Below are 24,835 nucleotides of genomic sequence, written 5' to 3'. Positions count from 1 at the left end.
GCCATTAGTACAGTGTCAGCACTGATCACTATATTGGTGTCACTGGGGATGTCAGTGACACCAAGTCAGTTCCCCCCAGTGTCAGAATGTCCGCCGCAGTCCCGCTATAAGTTGATGATCGCTGCCATTAATAGTCTGAAAAAAAAAAAATCCAGTATCTAGATCGCCATTTGTAAACGCTATAACTTTCACGTAGACCAATTAATTTACATGTATTGGGATGTGTTTTTTTTTTTTTGTTTTTTGTTTTTTGTTTTTTTGTTTTTTAGTGAAGACATGTAGCAGAACACCTTTTGGCCTAAATTTATGACTAAATTTGATTTTTTTTTTTTTTTCTTTTTCTCAGGACATTTTTATCCACTTCTATACAGGGCACTTTTACCCCTTTCCTGCCCAGGCCAATCTTCAGGTTTCAGCGATGTCACACTTTGTCAATTGCGCGGTCATACAACACTATACCCAAGTTAAATTTTTATAATTTTCTTCACACAATTAGAGCTTTCTTTTGGTGGTATTTAATCACCACTGGGGTTTTTATTGTTTGCTAAATTGGCTAAATAAGACCGAAAAATTTTGAAAAAAAAACCCACGTTTTTCTTTCTGTTTATAAAAATTTGCAAATAAATCATAAATTTAGGCCAAGATGTATTCTGCTATATTTCTTTGGTGAAAATAGCCCAAATTAGTATTTATTTAGCCTGTAGCAAAGTTTATAGCATTCACAAACTATATTATATATCTGAAAATTTACTGATCCTGAAGTACTGACAGCCAATCTAATCTCTTGAGGTCCAAGAATGTCAGAACAGTACAGATCCCCCAAATAACCCCTTTTTGCAAAGTAGACAGTCTGACGTACTTCATAACAGGCATGGTGAGTTTTTTCAAGTTGTAATTTTTGTCATTTTTTGGAAAATTAAATTAAAAAGATTTTCACTTTTTTTTTTTTTTTTTTACATACTGTCACCAGTGCAGTACAGCATCATCATATAACTGGGATGGCGGTGATTAGGGACACTGACTGGTGACAGTATGGAAACATTTTTTTATTTTTTTGTCTTTAAGATTTTTTTTTTTTTTTCTTATTGCACTATGACCAAAGTAGTATGTTACCATAGTAACATTGTACTACTTTGGTAAAGTGATCAGTATTTATGTATTCATTTTTTTTTTTTTTTTTTCACACAATTTGCTTATAGCAAAGAATTACTTTGCTATAAGCAAGCATTTACCTGAATGAATTCGATTCATTCAGGGTTTTTTTTTTTTTTGTTTTTTTTTGCGATTTAGCTGTGATATGGCAATGGCTAATCACATGACACAGCTGGGCTGTGATTGGCCCAGCTTGTGCATGTGATCGCTGTGACCATTCACAGCTAGACACTTATATACAATGGATGGCATGAAAGGAAGCCATTCATTGTATAAAATGGTCATGTGACCTGCTGTGATTGGTCACGGCAGGTCACATGGTACTGGCAACGGGGCCGGTACACAGATCTGTCATCGGCCGTGTCCGTGGTACACGACCGTTGACAGATCTCGCCACAGCACGTTCCTGCGGGCATGCGCAATGCGCGTTCCGAAAAGGACACCACATGGTGTCCACCCGGAGGGACAAGCTTTTCGCTCGGCCACCATCTTGCTATAGACCGGGCAGCAACTGGTCAATTTCAAAAAGTCAATTCCCCCCCCCCCCCCCCCAAATTGTCGTGTGTTTTTTGTTTTTTTTTTAATAGCGCAAAAAATAAGAAAAAAAACCCGCACAGGCAAACAAATACCACCAAAAGAGAGCTCAATTCATGGGGAAAAAAAGTTGCATGACCGCAAATTGTCAGTTAAAGTAACGCAGCGCCCTAACACAAAAAAATGGCTTGGTCAGGAAGGGGGTAAATCCTCAGGAGGGCGAGTGGTTAATACGATCTTTTAATGCTGTTTTCGTTCTCCCCACATAAATGTCTTTACAGGGGCATGTCAATGCATAGACTCCTCCTTTAGTATGACACAATATAAAGTTATTAATATTCTTTCCTGTCGAGGGATTAGTAAAGGATTTCCATCTCGTTGTATTGTGCTCTTGCACAACTAATAGCAATTCCCACAGGTAAAAAAAAAACAAAACTTTTTGCTTCTTTTGATTCACTCTACTTGTTTATACTGTGCGTTGTAATTCAACACGACTGCTAGTCCCATGTTGGTATCCACGTTATCCTTGGGTAGGAATATGAATAGGGAAACACTTGTCTATCCTGTTCTAGTTCTTTCCTATCATAGCCCTTCTGTATAAACATGTTTACTAATTTATTAGTCTGGAATTCAAAATCTTCTTTACCAGTACTGTTACTTCTTATCCTCATAAATTGTCCCTTCGGGACATTTACTAACCCTGGTTTATAATGACAGCTACTCCTTGGGATATACGAATTCCTAGGGATAGTACCTTTTTAGTACCTTTTTTAAAGAACGTTTTAGTAATGATCTTCCTATCCTACTTTTATTGCCTCTGTATCCAGAAAACTTATATTCTGTCCACTACTTTCCTACGCTACCTAGATATTATTCTTACTATTCAAAAAATTCATCTATTCATCCAAATCATTCTCTGTTCCATCCCATATTATACTGGAATATTGTAATTTTAAATCCTCATTAAATGAATCTTTTATTATCAAAGAATTTCTTTGCTATAAGCAAGAATTTAACTGAAATTGATTCATTCAGGTTTTTTTTGTTGTGATTAGCAGTGATTGGCCATGGCTAATCACTTGACACAGATGGGCTGTGATTGGCCCAGTCTGTGTATATGACCACTCACAGCTAGTGACACAATAGATGACATGAAAGGAAGCCATCCATTGTTGACAATTGTAATGTGACCTGCTGTGGTTGGTCACAGCAGGTCACATGGTACTTGCAACGGGCTGGTACACAGATCTGTCATCGGCTGTGTACGAGGTACAGAGCTGGTGACAGATCTCGCCACACCACACAGCCCTGTGGGTACGCTCAAAGTGCGGTCTGAGAAGGACGTCATATGAAGCCCACCCGGATCGATGAGAGTCCCGCTAAGCCGTCATTTTCCTATTCGCCGGGTAGGGAGTGATTAAGGATAGTGATCATATGAAGCCATTTATTATCATATAGTTGTTTGGCTCCTTTTTAAATCATAACCGGAGGGGCGGCACTGGTAGGCACTGATCATGTGTTCTCTGACAATTTCCGGTTATCGGCAGTACTTTCCTCGTGCTGTCACAGCAAGTGCAGCCGATAACCGGCAGCTGTATTTACCCGGTGATCTACTGGGTCATTGGACACAGCTGATCACGTGGTAAAAGGCCGCTGTGATTGGCCTTTTCCACATCACGTGATCAGCTGTGTCCATAGGACACAGTAATCATGGAGATCGTCGGGTGCGTTCTGGGAGGACGTTATAGGACATCCTCCCAGAACTGGACAACCGTGCTGTAGTTGCGAAACATGTCCAGTAAAATAATTTTTTTCAAATTTCATCATAAATTGATGTCTTTGTTAAAAAAAAAAAAAAAAAAAATCCCAATACGTGTAAATTGATTTATGTGAAAGCTATAGTGTTTACAAATTGCGGAATTTTTTTAATAGTAATGGCAGTGATCAAAGACTTATAGTGGGACTGTGGCGGGCATTCTGACACTGGGGGGAACTGACTTGGTGTCACTGACCTCCTCAGTGACACCAATACACTGATCAGTGCTAATAAGCACCGACACTGTACTAATCGCAATGGGCAGGAAAGGGTTAACGTGGGGCGATCAAAGGGTTAACTGTGCTGTTTCACTGTAAGCACACTGCTTTGTATGCAAAGCAGTGTGCAAGAGCTGACAGGAGAGATCTGTATTGTTTACACACAGATCTCTCCAAGTTGGAAATCCTCAGAGTTCGCCAGGTTCCGACGTGGAATCACCGGCCGGGAACCGGTGATGACAGCCGAGGCCGCGAATGGCGCAGAACTGCTGCCCTGTAGCAGTATTTCTGCTATAGGGCATCGTGGAAGTGGTTAAAAGTGGTACATACTATTACCAATTCTCCAAGGGTATGTGAACTTTTGTGCACAACTGTATATAGGTTCAGGATTTTGCACTATTCCTTCAGTTGGTAAATATTTTCAATGTGATTTCATTATTCACTTTGTCACCCTTGAAGATAGGTCCAACTTCAGTGAAATTAGCAAACCTCTAGTAACACATTAATTAACTTTGATAAATACATCAAAAGTTCCAAACTGCTAAAGTGTATTGATCAGTAGGATAATGAGGCTTGGTAACCATTCTGACTAAAAAGCCATATGCCATAAAATCTTCGAACTTGTAGACAGTCCCTTTTTTTTTTCTTTATGCTCTTAAAAGTTGGGTGATCACTGTTAAATCCTTTTGTTATATGAAACTGGTGCCTTGCTCGCATTATCAATTCTGATGGGGCTGGTCACCGAGTGATCTGACAAGTTGCTGCCAGTACTGCCCTGGCCTGTCCCACCCTGTTGGTTCCCTTGGTGGCATGTGCAGAAAACTCCTGGTATTGCTTTCCGAAGGGGCAGGGTTTTTCTGGTTCCTACGCATTGGCTTCACTTATAGCTTCTGGAACATATGGAGGAGGAGGCAAGTTTGTGTTGTCTCTGCTCCCAGTCCAGCTTACTCCCATTCGGGATGTGAGATCTGCAAATTTAGACCATGTTTTCTAATGCATGAAGGAGGAAGCTGGAGGAGAGACGGCAGTGGTGGCAACAGGAGCCTCTGGCTTTGTGCTTTCCTCCTCTTTTGGCATTTGGAATGGGGGAGGGGGAGCTGGCTGGCTTTAGTAGCATCTGATTTTTAGGCTGGTCTGTTTTTTTTTTTTTTTTTTTTTTTTTTTTTTTTTTTTATTCCGTTTAGCGTAGGGCTTGACAAATTTTGCTTTGAATCTCGGAGCCAGCTAATAGTTAGGAACCAATTTTTCAAATCGGCTGCACAGCGCCTGGAACTGCATGTCCAGGAATTGCTTGCACCTGGTGCCAGGGCCCTACTTGGACAAAAAATAGGCCTGGCATTATAGACTGAGCAGCCCAGACTGCGTTGCCATTCCTGCCTCCCCTTCTTTTTTTTTTTTTTTAACCTCACATCGAAACGAGGCATGAAACAGACCTGGAGCCCATCCCCGTACCGTAGACGGAACGTCAACTAAGAGCATGGGGACATAAGCCTTGTAGCCAATCCACATTGTATCCATCCTTTCCGAATGTTTGTAGCCCTCTCCAAAAAAAGAAGCTGGCGGGGATGACACATTGAAAGTGTAAGTTCACCTTACGCTGAACCCCCCCTCCCCGTCACCCCCGGTCCCATTGTACCAGTGTCCTGCGATCCCCTGCTGTCAGGCAACAGGACACTGCTTCACTACTCCTTGGATTTGAAATCCCCACTGCTTTCTCTCCTCTCCTCCAAGCACTGACAGGACAGGCTAGATGGATTCTTATTGGTCAGCTTTGTCCATGTGATGGTGCTGACCAATTACAATGCCCTTGTCCATATATTCTGAGGTACAGATAGGATATATAAGCAGCAGGGATTTCAAATTCCTGGATTGATGAAGTGGTGTCCCAGTGCCTGACAGCAGATGGCTGACAAAAGACCAGGTGCCAACATGCAATTTCTAGCTGATATGGCGTCCTGGCACCTGGGATTTGTCGAGCCCAGTGTTGGAGACCCTGACGTGTGCTTTGTGCATAGTGCAGCTAGCAAATATAAGTGGGAGAAACTCTTGACTGCATTTCCAGTCTTGTTAGAGGTGTCTTCTGCGATTTGCAATGTTTTAATATCTTCTGTTAAGGAAGAATTGTGTGCAACCCTCAACATTTACACCATGTTCTCTAGTGTACCCACTTACAGATGTTTAGTCCTCATGCACACTGGACATTTTTACAGCTGCTGTTTTTGGCGCTTGACGTTTTTTTTTTTTTTTTCTACAGCCAGTAAACTCCCCAGCAGGTTATCCTATGTGTCCAAGTACACGTAGACTGTAATCAGCACTTTTTGGCTGGGAAAAAACCCCAGAACTAGTGTTTCTAGAGGAGTTTTTTTACCTGTAAAAAAACTCTTGAACGCTGAAAAACGTGGGAAATCGTGGCAAACTGGCGTTTTTGGACATTGGTAAAAAAAAAACGCTAATGCAAAAACGCTGAAAAACTCAAGTTTTTACCGTGACTTTACACAGCTAACATCACCAGCGTTAGTAAAACGCCCATTATACATGGATCCTTAATGGTAAAATCAAATGCAAATTGACCACTCACAAAATTAAAATAGAAAAACCATGTATACCAACACTCCCTGCATGGGCCTCTCTCTGTATTCACACTTCTTGTCCTGGATAGTAGTGCTGTCAGATGGGGGAATAACTGTGCCCCTGCACAGAGCTCTGGTCTGTCCTTCAGCTGCAGTGTGTTGTAGGGAGTCTCCTAGATGACGAAGCATGTGGGCGGAGCAGTGGCTGTGTTACAAAGGACCTCCTTAAAGCTTGACATAGGAGGTCCTTTAAAATGTGTAGTCGCCCACTGCGCCGATCGCATGGGACATCATCAAGGAGATTCCCTGTCCACACAGTGCCCATGTACATAGCTCTGGTCTGTCCTTCAGCTGTAGCTATTCCTCTAACTGACAGCACTGCTAAACAGGACTACAAGTGTGCGTATAGAGAGGCGCCCATCCTGGGAGTGTTGGCGTATATCTCTTTTTTTAATTTTGTTAGTAGTCAATTTTCATTTATTTTGACAATTAAAGCTTTTAACTCCACAGCACTTGGTGTTCTCTCTTTTTTTGTTGGTATGTCATTTGTAAAGTTTCCTTAATCTTGTGAGAAGCGGCATCAAATGCAGCAAGAGGTTTTTAGTTACTCTTGATTCCATTGCCTGGACTAAGGAGTTGTGGTTTAATCCACCTATGGACATGAACTTTTTTTTTTTTTTGGACTTGATTTTTGTACGCATTCCACAGGTTTGTTCATTTCCATTGCTTACAGTGGGTATTTAAAATCACGTTTTGTTAATTTGCAACCTGAAATGTTGGTGTTATATCTGAAATACAGCTGGATAAAACAAACATGTCAGAAGACATTTTTAAAAATTCAGAAACAATAACTGAGTTAGAAAAAGGATCACCCCCTTGCGTCAGTATTTTAATGAACTACTTTTTTGATTTAATTACAGCCTTAAGTCTGTTGGGATATGTCTGTACTAACCTTGCACATCTAGACTTTGCAATATTTGCCCACTCTTCTTCTTATCAGAACTGCTCAAGTTCAGTTAAATTGTGTGATTGTGTGTGTGTGATTTTGTGTGTGTGTGTGTGTGTGTGTGTGTGTGTGTGTGTGTGTGTGTGTTATGTATGTATAAATTTATATTTAATTTTTTGTTTTGTTTTTTGGGGGTGGTTTTTCTTCAAAATTGTCAGTTTTTTTGTTTATAGCGCAAAAAATAAACGAATAGGTGATTAAATTCCACCAAATGAAAGCGCTATTTTGTGGGGGGGATATTTCACTTATGTACAGTGTTAGCATTGCATGACCGCGCAATTGTCCATTAACCGCTTAAGGACCGCCCTATAGTACATTTACTACTACAGGTCGGCCCCTGTGTGCTGGATTATATTTATATTCTATATATATATATATATATATATATATATATATATATATATTAATTATGTGTACACACTTTTATATTTGATCCCCTGCTGATTTTGAATGTTTGCCCACTCACAAAGAAATGATCAGTCTAACAATCGAATGGTAGGTATATTGTAACAGGCAGAATAGCAACAAAAATTCAAAGGAAATGTCTAAAAAATTATGCACTGATTTGCATGGTAATGAGGGAATTCCACAGATTTGCAGTGGGGTTGAAGTCAGGGCAGTGACTAGGCCATGCAAGGACATTCACTTTTTTTTTTGTATTCTTCAACCACTGTGTGCTCGTTTTTGCTGTGTGCTTTGGGTCATTCTCATGTTGGAAGGTAAATTTTCTTCCCATTGACAACTTACTGGCAGAGGGCAGCAGTTTTTCCTCATAAATTTGACGGTATTTTGCCCCATTCATTTCTCCTTCTATCCTGACAAGTGCTCCAGTACCTGTTGCAGAGAAACACCCCCATAACAGGATATTACCATCTCCATGCTTTACTGCAGGAATGGGGTTATTTGGATGATGAGCTGTATTGGATTTTGTAAGTAAAAAAATTTCTGCATTTTATTTTGTTTCTGGAGCCTCTAAAGATTGCACCAGCAATTAGCAGATCTCTGGTGCCATGCAGGTCTCCCTCTGACCTGTCACTATATCTGCTTGCTTGTACATCCTATACAGGCAAGCATACTTACTGACAGGAAGGCTCAATGAGCTACCACGGTGCTGTGGAGCATAGGCTTTTGGAACTTGTAGTTTTCCCATTCACAGAATATTGTGAATGAGTGTGTGGCTGGGCAGGTGAAGCCCCACATAGCCGTGTTCTTTAAATTGTGACAACAAGCCAGGAGGAGAAGGTCCCCTGCTAGCTGTCACAATGGGGATGGGGGGGGGGGGGGTGAGTTGCAGGGGATTTGTTACATGTTACACCCTGAGTGTGTGTTTAACATGTTACAAAAGGTGTGCTTATCCTTTAAAGATGGCAGAGAATCATGTATTCCCCAGTGGTGGTTCATGTACATTTTGGTATCTACCTGGGCGGAAAGGGCTTGAGCCACTCTGATACCGATTTGTAAAGTAGATACATGGTGGTGTAATTCTCCCATGGGTAAATGGAGGTTTAAGAAAAAACACTGTAAAGACGTGTGTGTGTGTTGGTTTATTTTGCTGTGATTTACCTATGTGCGAGGGCTGGGACAGGAAGCTTTTAAATGTTTCTAATGTAGGATTAACCTGGTAATTTTTTTTTTTTTTTCTTAGTCTGGTTAAAATTGTGTAACTTTTGGAGTTCACAGGACATTTCTTGCTTGGCACAGATAGATCCCTGAATGGCACTCGTGCTGGGCAAGCGACCTCGTGTGTTAATTAAGCCTCAGGGCAGCCTTTCAACGCAGGACCTGGAAGCTAGTAGAGGTCAACATGGTAGTGGTGCCTACTACATGGCACATACATAATTAATGGAGAAGTACAGCCCAAGCTCGTTGGGCTGTACTTCTCGCGTGTATCACAGGAGTGCATGCCTAAACATCAGCTTTACCATACCATATATAACTTAACAGCACTGTTCTTAACTTATATTGCATAAAACAGACTACTATCCATGTGCTCAATAGTCCAATAAAGTGCCAATAAATAAAGTAAAAAAAAAAGTGCCACTGTGCAGTAGATGTTTTTATGGGTGCATGGATTGTTTTGTGCTCCCTTCCTTTGTTTCCCCACTCAGACTGATGTGGACTCTTAATATCCAAGAGTCAAACGCGCTTGAATCACTAGCTTTACATGTGGGTTCTCCATTTCGCAAACACCTTGCCAAAGAGGATCATAAGACATAGCGTAATCCCGTATTTTTTATTGTATACTTAAACAAGTTACTTTGGGAGTGTAACTTTTGTTTTTAACAGGCATGTATTGCCGAGCCGGAAGTGCCACTGCAGAGTGCATTCCACTGGCCGGACGTGATATCATTGGAAGTCCCCGCCTTTATATAAAGTAAAAAATACAGGATTATGCTATGTATGTTTTACGATCCTCTTTACATACCATCTTCTGGAAATCGGACGAGGTGTTGGTGACATGATGGAGAGGAGAACCCACATGTAAAAGCTGGCGATTCAAGCGTTTTTGACTCTTGGGTATTAAGAGTCCCCATCGGTTGGTTAGTGGGGAAACAGGAGGGGAGCACAGTGGCACTTGTAATATTGGACTGCACTTTATTCATGGATTGCACGTATTGATCTTTATTGGATCATTGAGCACATGGATAGTAGTCTGGTTTATGCAATATAAGGTAAGAGCAGTGCTGTTGAGTTTTACATACTATAGTATCTAAAGGTGTTATCCTTTTACATACAGCAACAGCTTCAGGAACTTTTGCTTGATGTACACATGCTGATTTGTTGTATATATTTTGTTTGGGATTTTTAACATGGTGTAGGAAAATCCCATCTAATTTTGGTTAAACATCAGGTTTAACTGCTTGCAGACCGCCCCAAAACAGATGTACTGCTACAGGGAGGCTGCGCTGTGCAAAATCACGTAAATATATGATTTCACATTTCCAGGTAGGGGGTGCCCGAGCCTCCCTACCCGCACTGCTATTGGCTCCTGGGGTTGTCAGTCAGCTGTTCCCGGCTGGCGATTCCCGGCCGTGACTCAGTGATCGTTGGCAAAGCTGAGAGGGGAGAGATCTGTGTGTAAACACAAGTCTCTCTTCTGTCAGCATGGACATGCTACTTTCTATCTCTCTGCACAGCGAGAGACGGACAGCAGCAGGTCTCCTTAGTAAAACACCACGCAGTACAGTCTAATCACTCCCTAACACACAGTTAACCCCTTTCCTGCACCGTATCATTTAGTATAGTGTCTGTGCTTTTTGTTAGCACTTACTGGAGAGGTCAGCGGCAGTCTGTTCTCGGCCAGTGTCAGAATGCCTGCTGCAGTTCCGCTGTAAGTCGCTAATCGCTGCCATTACTAGTATAAAAGATTAAAACTCCAGTATTTATACAGCCATTTGTAGATGCTATAACTTTCACGTTAACCATTTATTTATACACTTACTGGTAGTTTTCTTTGTGGGTTTTTTTTTTTTTTTTTTTTTGCCATTTTAAAGACATGTAACTGAGTACATTTTGTACAAAATGTTTTTTGGTATGTTTACAAGCAAAAAGTTAACAAAAAAAATAAAAATGTATAATATTTTTTAAATTGCCAGGCTTTTTTTTATTTATAGTGCAAAAAATAAACGGTTATTTGTGGGAATAAAATAACATAAATTGAATTTTATGTATAGCGTTGTATGACTGCAATTGTCAGTTAAAGTAACGCAGAGCCATATCACAAAAAATGGTCTGGTCAGGAAGGGGGTAAATTTTCAGGAGGGCAAGTGATTAAAGTGATACCACAGCTAAAAATTCATTCTTGGCATTAGGGTAAAATTTTCTATTTTTGTTTCTCCCCTTCCCTATGTGAAGGGAAAGAAAGGGGAGAATAGATTCAACACTGTGCATGGCTGCATCTCTTCTACTTTTTTCTTTCTCTTCACACAGAACTAAAGGTGCAGCAGGAACCAATGGCTCCTGCTGCTGTCATTCAAAGCAGTGAGGAAAGGGGGGGGGGAGGGTGGGGCTAAGTCCTGCTGTGTGTCCGTGTGCCTATCAAGTGCGGCTCCATAGATACAAGCTCGGGAGTGAGCTGACAGTGTGCTCCCAAAGCAAGTGGCATGCTATGGGGACACACGAAGAAGCGGAGGACCCAAGAAGAGGAGGCTTGGGGTTGCTCTGTGTGTAATACCACTGCACAGAGCAGGTGAGTATAACCTGTTTTTAATTTTTTTAAAATTGACTTTAGTAATACTTTAATTTTACATTAAGTATCATTCCCTCAATTAGTCTGCTTTTGTAAGGCTAATGCATTTTTTTTTCTAATATAGAGATTTACACCCTGGCACTAAATCTGTTCAAGTGGTTTTGAGGTAGGTTGCTTAAAAATTGGTACTATGACCCTATTATTGGTTGCAGTGGAAGACATTAACATTTTATATATTAATGCCCCTGTTTTTTTCCTAAAGGATTTGTTATACAGACACCAGCTGCCCACAGGAGGATCAGTACCCGCCTAATATTGCTGTAAAGGTTAATCACAACTATTGTTCTGTACCGGTGAGTTGACAACACTGATGCCTGATATACTCTGTTTACATTGTTGTAGTTCATTTTAATTATGGAAAGCTTTTCTGTTTTTCCAGGGTTACTATCCCTCCAATAAACCTGGTGTTGAACCCAAACGACCATGCAGACCCATAAACCTCACTAATCTTATGTATCTGTCTTCAGCTAGCAACAGAGTGACGGTAACTTGGGGAAATTATGGCAAGGTGAGATTGTAGCTTGTGTAACTTAACAGCATCCCGACTGCCCTATAACAGAAGCGCTGCACAAATTCACGTGTGTGTGTGTGTGTGTGTGTGTGTGTGTGTATGTATATATAGGTATGTATGTACATACATACGTTCAAAATAGTAGCAGTCAGACATCACTAACCTGATCACTGTTTTTGGTAGAAATGATATTTCTACATGGCAAATAATTTACTAGCAGGTGTAGTAGAGTAATAGAAATCCAACAGACCCAACAGTCATGACATGCATGCTGCTGATTCTGTGTAATTGAATCACTAATTGAAAGGGGCATGTTCAAAATAATAGTAGTGTGGAGTTTTATTAGTGAGGTCATTCATTCTTTGAAAAACAGGTGGCAATTATTGCCCTTATTTAACCCCTTCACGCCTAAGGGTAAAACAAATCTAAATGCCTAAGCACAATTCTGCACCGTTGACATGTGATAGCAAAACCGTACATGTCATCACAACTACTTTGCACATCCAGGTGGATTATACCTTGATTTTTTCAGGACAAATTGGGCTTTCATTTGGTGGTAAATGGTAATGGATATCTCCTGATTTTTTTTTTTATTATCAAAGGAAAACTGGCCAAAAATAGTAAAAAAAAATCCTTTTTTTTTTTATTTAGCTATGTGTTTCTTGTTATGACCATAACCTACCACCAAACAGCAACCCAAAATAAATTCTCCAGCTCTTGACGATCGCAGCGATACCATATATGTGTATGTTATTTGTTGTTTGTACCCGTAGTACAGCCCAGAAACCATAGTGCGCATTTTGTTTTTGTCTTTTTTTTTTTTTTTTTTTACCTAAAACACACTAACACTAACTGACACTGACATTAACACTAACTGACACTGATACCAATTTTTTTTAAATCCTGACCTTGACCTTTGACCCTGACCCTTGACCTTGACCCTGACCTAAACACTAACCCTCAGCTCCAGGAAGATCAAAGAAGGTCTAAAGTTACCTGTGAGTACTGTTACAATTAGAAGACGCCTATGTGAAGCCAAGCTATCTGCAAGAAGCCCCCGCAAAGTCCCACTGTTGAAAAAAAGACATGTGCTGAAGAGGTTACAATTTGCCAAAGACCACATTGACTGGCCTAAAGAGAAATGGTGCAACATTTTTGTGGACTGATGAAAGTAAGATTGTTCTTTTTGGGTCTAGTGGCCGAAGACCGTTTGTCAGACGACCCCCAAACACTGAATTCAAGCCACAGTACACTGTGAAGACAGTGAAGCATGATTGCGCAAGCATCATGATATGGGGATGTTTCTCATACTACGGTGTTGGGCCTATTTATCGCATACCAGGGATCATGGATCAGTTTGAATACATCAGAATACTTGAAGAGGTCATGCTGCCTTATGCTGAAGAGGAAATGCCCTTGAAATGGGTGTTTCAACAAAACAACGACCCCAAACACACCAGTAAACGTGCAACATCTTGGTTCCAGACCAACAAGATTGACGTTATGGAGTGGCCAGCCCAATCCCCGGATCTTAATCCAATAGAAAACTTGTAGGGTGACCTCAGAAATGCAGTTTCTGAGGCAAAAACAGAAATAAAGAACAATCATCCTGGGCTGGAATACCTGTTCACAGGTGCCAGAAGTTGGTTGACTCCTTGCAACACAGATGTACAGCAGTTCTCAGAAACAGTGCTTCTACAACTAAATATTAAGTGATTCAAAGGAAAGCAAAATCTTCAAACATTTTTTCAGTTTATATAGTGAATGTTTGAGTTTTTGTAAAGAAGAATACAAACACTATTTTTTTTAACAGTCTAATCACTTTTCTTCAATTTTTTTAGAGGAACACAAATTTGATATTTTTCTTCATGTTTTTTGATTTGGAAAAGAATGTGTAGTGTTCCCAATGCATTTGTGTGTATGGAAATAAAAGCTATTAGGATTCTGAACTTTATTCACGTTTTTCAACACACTGCTATTATTTTGAACACCGCTGTACCTGTTTTCAGAGTATTCATAGTAATGTCCTCCGAATGTTTGAGAGTATTTGGCGAAGATGAAACATTTCTGAGGGAGGCATCCTTTGGGTATGAAGGTAATAATCAGAAGAGCTAATCCCTCTGTGGTCCAGAAAATGTCCTATCCTATACAGCCCTTATTAATCCACCGCTGAAAGTGAGGTAAAGTGTGGCCTAGGGGGAAAAGATGGATTATTGCAGAGAGGGGCCACAGGTGTGTGTTGGGACCTCGAGTGGTAAATTTTGCGAGCAGTTGACAAAAAATAAGAGAATGGGACAAAGCTTCTCATGTGTAGTTCAGGAGGTGTGGAACTCCCATGCCTCCAACCGATCTAGCAGCAAAGGGAATTGTGTGGGAAACTCTGCATCCTCTAGGGCCCGTATCAATTTAAAGATTAACATTTGAATTATTTTTTGAAATAGGGGGAAGGACCGAAACCGGCAAGGAGCACAGTAAAATATTTTGGGGAGTGCAGTCACTTTTATTGTGGCTATTCTACCCATCCACGAAAGAGTATATACCTAGTCAGAAAATAACCTGAAAACATATTCTGCCTAAAGAGAATTATAGTGGGCCTAATTTTGTAGAGTTTAAATGTCTGGGGTGAATTTTGAATACAGAGGTATAGAATGGCATGTGCACACCACTTAAAGGGGGGAACAAAGTCTTAATAGATGCCAGTACCCAAGGGGGAAGTTCCGATTTTATTTTACTCGTAGGACCGAGATTATTCCAAAGTAAGTTAAGACCTTAATAGGTTGGGCAAGGTTATGTAATAATCAGTAACAAGTCGTCTGTTAATAGAGCGCTTTTCTGAATCTTACAAGTGCTTTGTGCACTGTTGGATTTGCTTGCTGTTGCCAGCATCTCTATTGCAGTCACAAATAACAGTGGTGATAAGGGGCAGCCCTTTCCAGTACCTGTTTATAGGCAACCTATATCTGATTATAACCATATGCAATAATCTTGACGGGTGTCTGAGTATAAGGTGCCTTAATAAAGTAAGAAACTTTTGGATCAGAATTCTGTTTCTGTAGGCTATGAAGAAGGGACAGGGCAGGGGATCAAAAGCCTTATGTAAATCTTAGGACAGCAGCATTCCCTGTGTATCCCCCAATCTGTCTACCGAGTGTAGGAGCGACATGAAATCGCTCTTAGAATCTGATCTGCCGCTTGCTGTCTGGGTACGCATCCAACCTGGTCTATATGGCTATAGCACTCCTAAAAAAAGTTGTTCAGCCTAATAGCATATTTTCATCAGTAGCTTCAGGTCACAGTTAGAGATTGGACAATAATTTGCCATGTCTCCCAGATCCCTCTCTGGCTTAGGTGTCCTACAGATGTGGGCTCTATTGGAATCTGTATCAGGAGGCACCCTGTCTGGAAGGGCATTTAAAAATAAATTTCAGTAGATTGGGCACAAGGTGAGGGGTGAATTTTTTTTGTAATAGGCTGACAAGCAATCAAGGTCTGGGGTTTTAGTTGCTTTGGCTTGTTAACTTCTAAAATAACTTCCCCCTGTAATTTCATTATCTCGAATTTAGAAATAGATCGCCGAGAGAGATGGAAGTCAGGGGCGTAGGAATGGTTGTGGAACGGCCAGAGCATCGTTCTCCTTAGCTTCCTGCAGTGTTTCTAATTTTATGCGTGTTCAACGCTTTTTCCAGATAAGCATACTGAGTATAGTGTCCATCCTTTTAAAAAGAAACATGGGGAGCCATACCTGAGCATTATGTAAAGCAATATAATAATTGCGGCATCCATATAATTTTTATTAAGTTTACCTACTATTGAAAGCGGTAGTTTGAATCAGCTTAGATTTTTGTGTAAATTTAACCCCTTCACGCCTAAGGGTAAAACAAATCTTGACATCTAAGCACAATTATGCAACTTTGACATGTTAGTAACATCATACATATCATCACAACTACTTTGTACATCCAGGTGAATTATAACTTGTTTTTTTTTTCAGGACAAATTGGGCTTTCATTTGGTGGTAAATGGTAATGGATGTCTCATGAATATTTTTCATTCTCAAAGAAAAACTGGCCAAAAATAGTATGGGGAAAATAAATAATTTTTAACGCGGCTAATTTAGCAGTGTATTTCTTGTTACTACCATAACCTACCACAAAAGAATGACCCAAAATAAATTTTCCAGCTCTTGATGATCGCAGCGTTACCATATATGTGTGTTGTTTGTGGTTTGTACCTGTACTACAGCCCAGAAACATTAGTGCACATTTTGTTTTTTATTTATTTTTTTTTTTCTTACTAAAACACACTGATACCAATTTAAAAAAACAAAACAAAAAAAACTTTGACCTTGACCCAAACACTAACCCTGGCATGGAACTAGATCAAACCGTCATCTAGGGTATTTTTTTCTTTTTTAATATTTATCTTTTTCAGAGGCTATCACAGTGATCATGTGACCCGGAATCAGGAGTCCTGGGTCCCGATTGTTAAAACAGGACCTGGGGCTCTCAGTGACACCCTGGTATTTGTGCTAAGAGCGTGCTGTGTGGCGTGCTCCAAGCACAAAGACAGGTACGCAAAAATGCAGCCCCACAGAAAAAAGCCCAGTTCTGTGAGGATGCATATTTGTGTGACGTCGGTGTCAAGGGGTTAATAAATAGTGGGTTAATATTTAAGTCTGCATGCCATCCCGATGAATAACTTACCAGATATACAGATGTTTCTACCACATTTATCTGATAAGCAATTGGCGGCAAGGGGTCTCCGAGAGGGTCAACTGGCAGGAGAACAGACTTGTTCTAATTTTATATTGAAACCTGAGTAGGACCCAAAAGTATTAATAAAAGACATCAAACCTTCTATGGATGTAGATGCATCTCCCACAAATAATAATGCATCATCTGCATACAATGCCAATTTCTCCTTTGTCTCACTCCTCTGGAATCGCAGTATCTGAGAATCAGAAACCAGCGGCTCCAGTGACAAAGCAAACCGTAAAGGAGACGGCTGGCATCTCTGCCTTGGACTTCTCCTTAGTCTAAATGGGGCAGATAAAGTGGTGTTAATTTTAAGGCGAGCTGTTGGAGAAATTTAACCTAGAAGAGGAATTTATTACATGGGTTAAGTTGCTATATCAAGCCCCAACACCCGCCATAAATAACTCCTCCCCATACTATCTAATGACTTAACAGCATCTAAAGACAAAATGGCTCTATTACCAACATTATTAGGTTGAATCTGAAGATTAAGATCTAGTCTGTGTTTACTAACTGCTGCTGACCTGTCTGGAATAAATCCCGATTGATCTGAATGCACAAGCTTTGTTATAACTTTGAACAGGCATGTATTCAGCACCTTAGCCAGAATCTTAAGATGCGTTGTCAACCAAGAGATTTGTCTAGATTGGGGGAGCTGCCCTATCTTTTAGCTTCCATTATTGTAGATGACTCTGGAAGAAGTACAGTTAGGTCCATATATATATTTGGACATGGGCACAATTTTAGATTTTTTTTCAGGTATTTACCAAAACATATTCAAGCTGTAGTTATATAATGGATATGAGCTGAAAGTGCGCACTCTCAGATTTAATTTGAGGGTATGTACATCCAAATTGGGGGAAGGATTAGTACTTTTAAGAGTAGCCATCTCCCCTTTTTCAAGGGACCAAAAGTAATTGGACAATTGAATCAAAAGCTGTTTCGTGGCCAGGTGTGGGCTACTCCTTTATTTTTTTCACCAATTAAGTAGGTAAAAGGTCTGGAGTTGATTCTAAGTGTGGTATTTGCATATGGAATCTATTGCTGTGAACCTACATCATGCGTTCAAAGGAGCTGTCCATGCAAGTGAAACAGGCCATTGTAAGGCTTCAAAAATGAAACACATCCATGAGAGAGATAGCAGCAACATTAGGAGTGGCTAAATCAACAGTGGTACATTCTGAGGAAAGAACGCACTGGTGAGCTCAGCAACATAAAAAGGTATGGACGTCCATGGAAGACAACAGTGGTGGATAATCTCAGAATCCTCTCTATGGTAAAGAAAAACCCATTCACAACATCCAGACAAGTGAAGGACACTCTCCAGGAGGTGGGCGTATCATTGACAAAGTCTACAAGCAAAATAAAACTTCCCGAGAGCAAATAGAGGGTTCACCACAAGGTGCAAACCATTCATAAACCTGAAGAAAAGAAAAGCCAGATTAGACTGCCAAAAAACATCTAAAAAAAAAAGGGAGACCAGTTCTGGAAAAACATTCTTTAGACGGATGAAATGAAGATTAATCTATACCATAATGACTGGAAGAAAAAAGTGTGGAGAAAGCTTGATCCAAAGCACTCAACGTCATCTGTAAAACATGGTGGAGGCAGTTTGATGGCATGGGCATGCATGACTTCCAGTGGCACTGGGTCATTGGTGTTTTATTGATGTGACAGAAGCAGCTGGATGAATTCAGCAGTGTTTGCTGCATTTGGTTGAATCTGGGCTAACCGTATATCTGTAAAGTTGACTGGATGGCGTTACACAGTACAGATGGACAATGATCAAAAACACACTGCAAAAGCAACCCAGGAGCTTTTGAAGGAAAAGTGGAATATTCTGCAATGACCGAGTCAATCACCTGATCTCAACCCAACTGAGACTGCATTTCACTTGCTGAAGGCAGAAAGACCCACAAACAAAACAAATGAAGACCGCTGCAGTTAGAGCCTGGCAAAGCATCAGGAGGAAACCCAGTCTTTAGTAATGTCCATGCGTTCCAGACTTCAGGCAGTCATTGCCAGTACAGAATTCTCAACAAAATTGGACAAATGAATATAATCAAAATGTTTGTTTGTAATATTACTTTCGGTCCCTTGAAAAAGGGGGGATGGCTACTCTTAAAAGCTGTAATTTATAAACCCTTCCTCCAATTTGGATGTACATACCCTCAAATTTAAACCAGAGAGTGTGCATTTTCAGCCCATATCCATTATATAACTATAGCTTGAATATGTTTTGGTAACTAACTTAAATCTAATATTGTACCTGTGTCCAAATATATATGGACATAACTGTATATTGCCAAAGACTTTATAAATTTCGATGGGCATACAATCTCTCCCAGGAGCTTTTGCCCTGCGGGGGGTTGCAACTGCTACCTGTAGTTCTTCCAGAAACTCTGTTTCCCCCAATTCAAGCAGAGTAACCTTGTTCAAAAAATTATGTAGATCATAATAATAATTTTGGGTTGGAGAATTGTAAAGAAAACAATTGTAATTTTGGTTTTCATTTTTTTTTTTTTTTTTTTATTTTAAGAAGCACATCTTACAGCCCATATTTGCGTATGTTTGTTTCTTTTGGTGATGAAATCTAAAGTAAATAAATGAAAAATGTATCTATCTCTGGCTGGGCTTTGAAAGGGCAAAGGGAACCTGTACTAAGAAAAATAGGTTGCCATTGCTGACCTGAAAAGGTTTGTTGCCTGTCCATGGCTGCAGAAATTTGGGAGATAGACCTGAAAATGTTTACAGATCAGGAAGTTCAGAACTCCCAATCTGCATTCCAGTTCTGAATCATTGACTTAAAAGATTTTTAAGTTATTGTATCATTAAGAGGGCCAGAAAACTAGTCTAGTATTGTCAGAAGGTGAGGAAAGTAATTGCAGCCCCTGTACTTGCTGACTACAAATTCTTTTTTTCTTTTTTTTTCTTGTGCAGAGTTACTCTGTCGGCTTGTATCTGGTAAGGCAAAGAACCTCATCTGAACTCCTCCAGAGACTGAAAACTATTGGAGTGAAGCATCCGGAACTGTGCAAGACTCTGGGTGAGATTATGGTGGGAAGAGGGTATAGCGCATGAGATTATGTAAATTTATGAATTTTTTTTTTTTTTTTTTTTTTTTTTTTGCTTTCTACTTTCACATAGTGAAAACCTGTAAGTGCCCATCGCTACCATATTTTTTGCTCCATGAGTTGTTCTTGTGTGATGCACTTCAGCCTCAAACCTGTTTTCATATTAAATCAGTATATAACATCTGAAATTTGTTTTGCGGAAAAAGACAAGCAGCTTGCAGTGCAGTGGTAGCTTTTGGATCTACTTATTTAAAACAGCTGACCTATGGGGCTATGAGCAAAAACCACAGTTGAACGGAAACAAGTCAGATGCAAGAGGTGCACATACACTTTGTCTGTGAAAGTGAATAAAAAGCTTTTGCATCTATTGTGAAATTCTTCAAATGGAGTCAGTTTTGGGGCATGCAAATCTTAAAGCTTTGGGTTATACTGCCACTTACAGGAGGATTGGACAGTGGCAAACTGTAGGTCAGCCTAGGGTCTAACCTTCTACTACCAGCATGCCTCAATTCTGTAGCAAAGAAATATCAAAAGCTTCAAATTAACACAAGGAAAGGATCGGTGTTCATTTGTACACTTCAATTAAAATGAATTTTTGTTCTCTCAATGGTTGAGAAAGTTTTATGGCAAGAACAGGCCAGTGGTCTATGAATCGGAATGGAAAGAGCAGACACTTGACTTTTGATGGTGCAGAGAGCCAAACGTTGGTCCAGATGCAGGAAAGGAAGGATTAGTCCAACCAAAAATTCCTGGGGTGAAAGTCTCTGGACTCGCACCTTTTGTGGCAGTGAATTTCCTAGTCTTGAGCATCTTAAGAATCAGAGATGTCCTTGTTCTTTGGGACCTGGGCCATATTAAAGCCAGCAAACAAAGATACGTACAAGGAGAATGGACCTTGGCAGAGGCAGACAATATATACTTTTCCAGTGGGGAAAATAATGGATCCCATAGAGCCATCAGAACAGCCACGCTTCAGCCAGGTATTTTCTGCATCTGGATACACACCTGTCCAGTTTATTGTCCAACCTGGAGTCCAGGAGGTCCACATTCAGTTTCCCCCACCTGTGACAAAGGTCTTGTGAAACCAGGAGACCACTCTCCAGGGTCCAGGTGCTGCAAGTTGAAGTCTGCCTACTAATTGTCTATGCCTGCAATATACAGGCCTGACATTGCTGGACTGTGCAGTTCTGCCCAAGACAGGATCTGCTGTGCCTCACTTGCTGCAGCAAGATGTCAGTTTCCTCAGTCACCGTGGTGTTGTCCAACTGAATCCAGGATTGGATGGCCCTCCAACAGGATGGTCCTTCAAGATTCTTACCTGGAGAAGAGATCCTCTAACAACCAAGTCCACTTTGCTGACAAGGTGCTCAGAACTGCTCCCTAATTCAGCAGGCTAGATTACTGAGCCTCAAAGCCAGGAATAGTCTGGTCTCTGAACAGGTCAATTTGGTTGACAACAGGGACCAGATTGATTTGTCTCATAATGACAGAATATTGCATTGCAGGAGTCTTCAGTAAAATTGGGCAAAGGGAAGCACCTTGAAGGATGCTACCATCAGTCCCAAGACTCTACTGCTGAAGTGTATAGTCGGTAACTTCTGAACTGAAGAGCTTGAACCCCAGATTGGAGAGCCTGAAGATTCGCCTTAAGAACACTCTGGCCTGAAATGTGGCCAGGCTCAGATATGGCAGGTAATGATTTCCGAAGGTTTATGATCAACACTAATCTCTTTAGTGTCTGACTGTCGAGAGTGTTGTCCCTTTTTGCAACTGTTCCCTCAACTGGAGGTTGTCTAATATTACACAATATGGATGCCACCAGAATGCAACAGGGCTTACATTGGGGTGAGCTCCTTGAATACCCAAGATGTAAGAAGAGGTCAAAGAGCAGGAATATGAACTGGTGGTGTTGGGGGTCACAGTGCAAAGTGTAGAAAGTGTTGGTATGATGAAAAGATTGGCACATGTAAGTAAGCTGTCCCTTCTAGCCAGCCAGTGAAAATCAATCACAGCTGCATGAATCTTTACTGATATTCACAAGCATCCCTATGTGTACATTTCTGTAAAACTGAGGAGACTGCTCTGAATGCAGTGTCTTTCTTTAGTGCTGTGCATCATTCCAGCACAGATGTACAAAGTATTGTGGGAAGAACCATGCTGCTATCAACTTGTCATTGATTTCAGAAGGCTGACCTCAGATATCCTGGGTGGATAAACAGATACGTGCACCTATTTGAATGAGCCCTTAAATTCACTACGTCCTAATCAACTTTTCTTTTTCCTTCTAACTATTGCATATATGTCCCTGATTCTTTTTAGCTTTTCTTTTTGTTATAAATTCACTAAATTGAAAAAAATCTATTTCACTTAACTGCATAATAATTTTGGTCCAGAACTTAGTGTTATTTTAAACAGGACAAATTATAATAAAATGCACTTTTTATCTATAGTTATATTTAATATCTTACCTGGAGGTGAATGGATACAGCCAAAAAGAGCTGTATGGCCATCCCCTTTATAACCTGTCCCATTCCCCTCTAGCCTCAGTACAGTTCTTTTTTGCTATTGTGCTTGGATGATGGTTGTCGCCTTTCTATTGGGAGAAGCTTACCTTCATTGTGTGTTGTGTTTTTTTTTTTTTTTTTGGTTTTTTGTTTTTTTTTCTCAATGTTTCTATCAAGATTTCTCACTGTACCACATCCTTCTGAAGCTGTTGACTTCTCAACGGACCATTGGGCGATCAAACCTGGATCCTGCCTGGAGCAGCGTGTAATATTAATTTGGTCACTTACTGTGTGGATGCTCACCTTTAGCACATGGTGCATCATGTTGCTAGCTGCAGTGTGATATAAAGGTCCAGGACTGTGGCCTGCATGCAACAGTCCTGTTTTTGAAGGCCTATTGGAGGTATGCTCAACAAGGAGGGTGAAGAAAGGATGGGGCTGGTCCCTACCATCCTGCCCAGAGTGTAAAGACATCTGGATGAATTACAGGGCCTGTGTCCTTTTCTGACCCGAGGCGCTGTCTGCCCTATATCTTTTGGCTGTAGCAGAGTGCAGGCTAGTACCCTTAAAGCAGAGTGTCGCAGCCATGGAGCAAGAGTGTTGGCTGTTTGAATTTGGCACGGTTTTCCCCAGCCGTCTGTTGCAAGCCTGGCATGCGACCGCTATTGTGCTTGCAAGGCCTCAAACTCACTGGCTACACAGTGCTTTGTGTTTGGCGTTTTTTCTTTCTCTTGGCGCACTTTTCTCTTGCTGCAGTTTACAGGTTGGCACTTGGCTCCCAGCTCCCTCAGTACAGCACTGCTATCTTGGATGGCTTGGGCTGGGGGTCTTTCTACAAACTCCATAATACATCCTTTTTCGGACAGTTGTCTCTAGTCTGATCTCTGCTTTCTGCTTGCCTTTTGGCAGCACATGCTTCCTCTTACACATCTAGAGCAGTTTTCTGCCACAATGTCTGTCTGATTTTTCAGTCTACCCTTCTGAGTTTTTTGTCTTGTGGCTGATGTACTGTCTGAGGAGGAGGTGGACGAGGAAGCTTCTTTAACAAACATGTCATACTTACCTGCTCTGTGCAGTACACACAGCTGCCCCAATCCAGCTCCCCTGCCTGCATTCTGGCTCCTCTGGATCTGACTCGCCAATTGGAGTACCTGGGCCTGACATTAGATATGACCTTGTCCTGGACCTTCCTGCCCTTGTACGAATTTATGTCCCTCTTAGTTGCCTGAGCCCTTCTATCCTAGGGTTGTTCAATTTGTGGCTGTATGAGGACCTTGGGTCTAAAAGCTGCCATTTGAGGTATTGCTTTATGCCCGGTTTCACTCCAGACTTTGAATTGACTACTGAGTCCAGTACTGTATTATAAAGGTGAAAGGACTTTTGCTGTTTCCATATCTTGGTGCAGCCTTTCTCAACCAGGGTGCCCAGACACCCTGGGGTGCCTTGAGGGTTTTTCAGGGGTGCCTTGGAAAGATGTCTAAAAATTACCCAAAACCTGTATACAAGCCAGCGGATGGAACAAGCCTGCCTTTTAGTTACACAAAGCCACAGGTTTTCATTGTGCAGTATTATGATCTTCTAGCTGCCGGTGTCCTAACAAAAATTACATCAACAGTTGATGAGGATGTCAGCTGCCTGCACAGCAACCTAGTTTGACCCTCCCCTGCCCCTTTCCATCAGTGCTGAGGTCACATTAACACAGTGGAGCACAACTGAGGGAGAAGAGAAACCTTGGAATACTACTCAGTACCAGAGTGCAAAAGTGTATTTGCTTTGAAAGAATAAATCACCTCTAATGTTGGGTGTCCCACATATGTGGATGTTGCTGCATTATATAAAACTATTAAAATAGTTTTCACATTTTAGAATGGGGTACCTCAAGACTGTCCATAATTTTAAAGGGTGCCTCTGGACTGTCTATTTAAAGGGTGCCTTGACAGAATAAAGGTTGAGAAACACTGTCTTGGAGTACCATACAGGACACAGGCCCTTCCCCTCTCCTCTGTGACCCATTATGGCGCCTCATGGAGTGGGTGGGGTTATATGGTTCTGCTATGGGGCAGACCCAGCAAGCACTTATTTACATCAGTCCCTAATCCTCAAGGGGCGTACAATCTAAAGTCCCTAACTTACATTCATACATACACATACTAAGGCCAATTTAGACAGGATCCAATTAATCTACCAGCATGTCTTTGAAGTGTAGGAGGAAACCGAAGTACCCGGAGGAAACTCACACAGGCATAGGGAGAACATGCAAACTACAGACAGGTGGTGCCGTGGTTAGGATTGTTTTGCCACATTCTGATCACCTGAGGATTCTATTCCTGTGCCCTCTACTGTACTCCAATATGTGAAATTTACAGATAAATCAAAGTAAACTTTTTTTTTTTTTTTTGTTAAATATTTTGTTAATATGGCTCAAATTCCTTTTGTGAGGCAATACC

General features: G+C 40.9%; 1 protein-coding gene across 1 annotated transcript in view; it reads left to right on the top strand.

The window, feature by feature from the left end:
- Positions 1-24,835, top strand: part of PIAS4 (protein inhibitor of activated STAT 4) — a 138,409-nt gene that overhangs the window by 81,265 nt on the left and 32,309 nt on the right. The window contains exons 4-7 of the mRNA XM_089687897.1: positions 11,610-11,651; positions 11,748-11,838; positions 11,925-12,053; positions 19,751-19,856. Coding sequence (XP_089544023.1) covers positions 11,610-11,651; positions 11,748-11,838; positions 11,925-12,053; positions 19,751-19,856 — 368 coding nt within the window. The remainder of the gene's footprint in view (positions 1-11,609; positions 11,652-11,747; positions 11,839-11,924; positions 12,054-19,750; positions 19,857-24,835) is intronic.

The sequence above is a fragment of the Staurois parvus genome, unplaced genomic scaffold (assembly GCF_062004578.1).
Source record: "Staurois parvus isolate SC_StPar_1 unplaced genomic scaffold, SC_StPar_1.0 ptg000439l, whole genome shotgun sequence".
In the NCBI taxonomy this organism is placed as follows: Eukaryota; Metazoa; Chordata; class Amphibia; order Anura; family Ranidae; genus Staurois; species Staurois parvus.
Note: the sequence above shows the minus strand (reverse complement) of the source record. Positions and strands in the feature narration are given on the sequence as shown.